General features: G+C 36.5%; 1 protein-coding gene across 1 annotated transcript; it reads right to left on the minus strand.

Annotated features, from left to right (window-relative positions):
* Positions 1–407: 407 nt before the first annotated feature.
* LOC140961596 (BRI1 kinase inhibitor 1-like) lies at positions 408–1,796 on the minus strand. The gene has a single exon (XM_073420236.1). It carries the CDS (start codon positions 1,558–1,560, stop codon positions 661–663), a length of 900 nt encoding a protein of 299 aa, XP_073276337.1. The 5' UTR covers positions 1,561–1,796; the 3' UTR covers positions 408–660.
* Between the last annotated feature and the right edge of the window lie 3,074 nt (positions 1,797–4,870).

The following is a 4,870-nucleotide window of genomic DNA, read 5'->3' on the forward strand; positions in this document are numbered from 1 at the left end:
AAACATCAATTGACAAAAGAGACATGCGCCAAAGTACATTTTTAATAAAATGATTTCAATTTAGGATAAAAGTTGTATTTTTTAAAAAAAATTTGATAGAAGAAATTACTGCATGCTTATTCTACGCCTGCACCCTTCCCCTTGCATGTCTCTAACCTAAAGATAAGGAATGAAACGCGAATGTCCCTGGAAAATAGGGTTAAATACAAGCTCAAAAAGGTAAATTAAAGAAAAAGATCGGGATGCAAATACACCAAGGATTTGAATAGGAGGAAATGATAGCTCGTCCTCTTTATTTTCTCTTCAAGTTTCCTAATCAATGCCAATTTGGTACAAAATCTTGAAGTCAATGTAACGATTAAAGCAATTATAGTAAGTGTATTCATGCTCAAAACTTCATGAAGATATATGGGTTAAGTACGGTATTTCAATTTTAAAAGAAAATAAAATAAAATTATATATCACCCATCTTTCAAGAAATGAAAACGATACCAACATGAGTCCTAACGCCTAAGGAATGGCTAAAAAAACATCTAGAATCTAATCTTTCTCCCAATGAAAATCGTTTAATTTATTAATTCAAACATATATATATTTTATTACACACGGAAAAGGAAAATTTCCTAGATTAAACGTAAGAAATATGACCAAACCTATAACTTATGGCGTCTTGATTTTATCTTCTGTTGCAATGGATTTTTTGCAATGAGCGATGGCGGATTGAATTGCAGCCTGTACCTCCTCCATTGTGCTATCACTTGTGGTAGGTGTGGTCGTTCCACTTGCCACCAGAAGGCCACTATTTGTGGGAGACGTCCTCATTGAAGCTGGCGCGGATAATTCTCCTTTCTTCCCTCTTATTTCATTCTTGTTTCGTACCCGCAAATTCCCCGAAAACGAATAGGCCTGGCGATGGAGTTGAGGGGACATTCTCCTGTTTCTGAAAGAAAGAAGAGGCTTGATCAATCTCATGTACTTCTTTACAGCGTCGCTTATATCAATTTTAGTCTTCGTTTTCTGTTTCTGTTCTTTTTCTTGATGACCTTTTCCATCTCTTGTTTCACACCCTTTTCTCCATTTTGGAATCCAAGAAAAGGATCTTGATTTTGCTGTCTCTTTTTCTTGCGGAACAGCGCTGCCGCTGCAACTCTCTTGATCGAAAGTGGGATGAGTATGATCAATGTTGATGAATCCATGATCAATGGTCATGGAGTTCCTGTCGTTTTCGTCTTGAAAATCCTTTATCGGGAGAGTGAAACTGTCCAAATAATCGGTGGAGAAGCGGGGCGAGGCGGGGAGATTGGAGAGGAGGTGCAGCGGGAGCAAGTGTCCGTGGAAGAAAATCTCATCTGCTGGGGTTAAGTCAATGGCAAATGAAGGGTGCGATTTGTTCTTCTCGGCTATTTTCGATTGCGGATGGAGAGAAATCGTGAAGGTGAACTCGTGTGCAGGAGAGGATGAATTCGAAGGCGGCGATGTTGGATTCAGTATCGCATTTCTTTGGCCTTCATTTTGCTTATCTTCTTCCTTGTTTCTAACCACCTGTTGCTGTGTCTCCATGGCAGCTGTGTATCGATGATTTAGAGGCTAAAAACCGATGTGGTATGGGGTTTTTTTCGTCGCTTTTTTGCGCTGTTTTTGTATGGTTATAATTTCAAATGGTGGCAAATTTTATCAGAAAGATAAGGATAATCAGAAGGGAGTGGAGTCTGTGTTGTGGGGAGGGTGGGGAGGGCCTCTTTCCGAGTCTAAGTTTAAACTCTCCTGTACATGCTATGAAATCAGTAATTTAAGGAGCCAACATGTTTTGGCTAGGGTTGTGTGATAAACTTGTGCAGGCGCAGTTTACGAATCGAATCGAATCGAATCGAATCGATTATCTCAAATCTTGAAAATAATTTTATTATAAATACAAATCAAGATATATTTGAATGTGAATCCAATCAGTTCGAGTTCAATAATTTCGAATGTAAGTATTTACACTAAATCACCAAAACTTTCATTTTAATATTGGCTAAAAGGTAGGTGTAAAAATTAACATGTTTCTTAAAATTATGGATACAACCAAATTTGACTAAGGCTAGAAAGCCAATTAATGAAGGGCACTATTTGTCCTTAAGTTTTTGTATCAAAATTGATTCCTGTATGAGTTGAGAAGTCATGTTCAGCCATTAATCCATTGCAAGAAGAATCTAAACCTGTAGAACAAAAAGCATAATGTGTGGGTAGCCGCCCATAGAGTTATCCAAGAGTTAGTCTTTCTTTCACCAGACTAATTATTTTCATTTATTATAGTAGGTCTCTTGTAAGACGATCTCACGAATCTTTATCTGTAAGACGGATCAATCCTACCGATATTCACAATAAAAAATAATACTCTTAACATAAAAAGTAATATTTTTTCATGGATGACCCAAATAAGAGATCCGTCTCACATAATACGACCCGTGAGACCGTCTTACACGAGTTTTTGCCTTAAAAAATTGAGTCGCTTTCTATCATATTTCCTACACTTGCATTTATATTCTCCAGAATTTTCTCTTTTTCGTGATCTCATTATAGATTAGAGCGTTGGAATGATCATGTCAAAAATTCTTTTTGACGCCCATTCATGAGGTATGCTGTTTGTTTGTGTGCAGGAGCTTGACTACTTACCGTGGATCTCAGGTACTACCGACCTACGAAAGATGAACATATCTGAGGTCAGAAATAAGCACTCTTTTTACCCCCAAATTTATCGAGCCACATCAGGTAGCATCGAACTGAACGTTGTTACACTATCTTATTATTTGCTTAGAATTTTCTAATGATGTCCAGTCATCTGAAAAATCTAGTATACATTACAATTATCACTATATTTATAACTAAATAAACCGTGAAATTTGAAAGAAATAAAATCTATTGATTCCATGTTCTCAAATTTACATTTTATTAGATATTAATTATTTTGGTCCTTTTTATCACATATCGATCGGGGAAACGAAAAAGGGTAAACTAAAAAATTATTTTTCCCCATGAAAATTTGAAAAATCCAATTCTTTTTACACATTTAAAAATCCAAGATGATTTTGAAATCGGAAAATTTCTTTATTCGATTTTTTTTTATTATCTATTTTAGTTAGTGGGAATATTATATAAGTAAAATGACAAGTATCCCGTACTTCATATAATGAAATTATCATAAAAATTTGCTTTAGTAAATCCCTAACCACCCATAGTTACCATAAAAAATATTACCAGTTTCTCAAATTCTTAAAATTACCAATATATTTGGACAAAAACTTATGTGAGACGGTCTCACAGGTCATATTTGTGAGACAGATCTCTTATTTGGATCATCCATGAAAAAGTATTAATTTTTATGCTAAGAGTATTACTTTTTATTGTGAATATGGGTAGGGTTGACCCGTCTCACAGATTAAGATCTGTGAGACGGTCTCACATGAGACCCACTCTGAATGAGATCATATGATATTTATAGGTGGGAAAGCAATGATGGCTTCTGAGTCCGAGCTCTGACAACCTGTAGTTCATTCGACATCCGTTAATTCCGCACTTGGATTACACTGATTATCCTCCGATTGTACCCTTAGCTACACGTTGCAAAGGCATAACAACACTATCATTTGTCATGATTGTTTAATCAGGGCCGCCCATGCCATATTACTCTAGTTAACTCCCGTATTTTCTGGACAAAGTACGATAATTAAGCTAATGATATCATTTTCTAAATATTTTGCTAACCAAGTTAGCTCGTGTCACGCCCCGAGACCGGGGTTAGTCGACACCGACGTTGTTCATCAATCACACAATCGAAAAATAACCAGCCTCGTAGCACAGTATAAACCGAAACCAGTTTATTTTCATAATTCGCAAATTTAAACATTGTCTTTACAACTGAAAAATAAATAAATCGCGGAAACGTCTTACATGAAATTTTAAGCACTAAAATTCGAAAATCCTCCACTTCTTCAACCTGCTCTTCGGATTTATCTGGGGAGGGGAGTGTAAGGGGTGAGTATTTTGAGAAATACTCAGCAAGTGGGGGCCGTTCGAGTACACAACAACATGCACATAAAATTTCAAAATACATACACACACACCATGCATATTTTGACTCATACCACATTCGTATCCTTGACCTGACACTGAGATTCCTCTACTTTCAATGGTTTACTGAATTCAGTCCCTAATTTTTATTCCTCTAAGGGGGCAAGGCCGAATTGGTTATATCCCACCGTATGAGGGTCATATCATAGTTGGGATTCCCTCCCATATCAAGTTGAATCTTCACAGTGTCAACATAAAACCCATTCAGAAATCATAACCAGAAGGGTGTAGAAGAAGAATTGTACTCGACCGAAATTTCAAAAAAACGAAAATGCACACACCGAAATTACACATTTAAAACAAGCTCACTTACTTTAAATTCTTGCTGAAAAAGGTGAAAAGCTAGGGTTGCTTGCACATGAAATTTCGAAAATTCCCTCTTCGGCGACTGGACTGCAGCGCTTCGCTACTCGGCTGAGCAAAACTTGAAAATTCCTAGGGAAACTAGGGAGAGCAAACTCGAAAATTTGGTGAGTTATGAGGTGTGATTTTCGAGTTATAGGGCCCTCCTATTTATAGGGGTTGGCTGCTATCTCGATAGGTGTCATCCGCACGTTTAAACTTGAATCAAATCTTCATCTAGAATCGTGATCTAATCTAAATCTTTATCCCTGATCTTGGATAATAATTTCGAAATTTAGATATCTTTCCTTGGATAATTTCGAAATTATGCCTTGTCCAGCCTGCAAAAATTTCGACTTTTGTGTCTAATTTCTAATATTCTGTAGCCTTTTTATTTCCCAATTATATTTCTTAAATC

The sequence above is a fragment of the Primulina huaijiensis genome, chromosome 16 (assembly GCF_012295235.1).
Source record: "Primulina huaijiensis isolate GDHJ02 chromosome 16, ASM1229523v2, whole genome shotgun sequence".
NCBI classification, from domain to species: domain Eukaryota; kingdom Viridiplantae; phylum Streptophyta; class Magnoliopsida; order Lamiales; family Gesneriaceae; genus Primulina; species Primulina huaijiensis.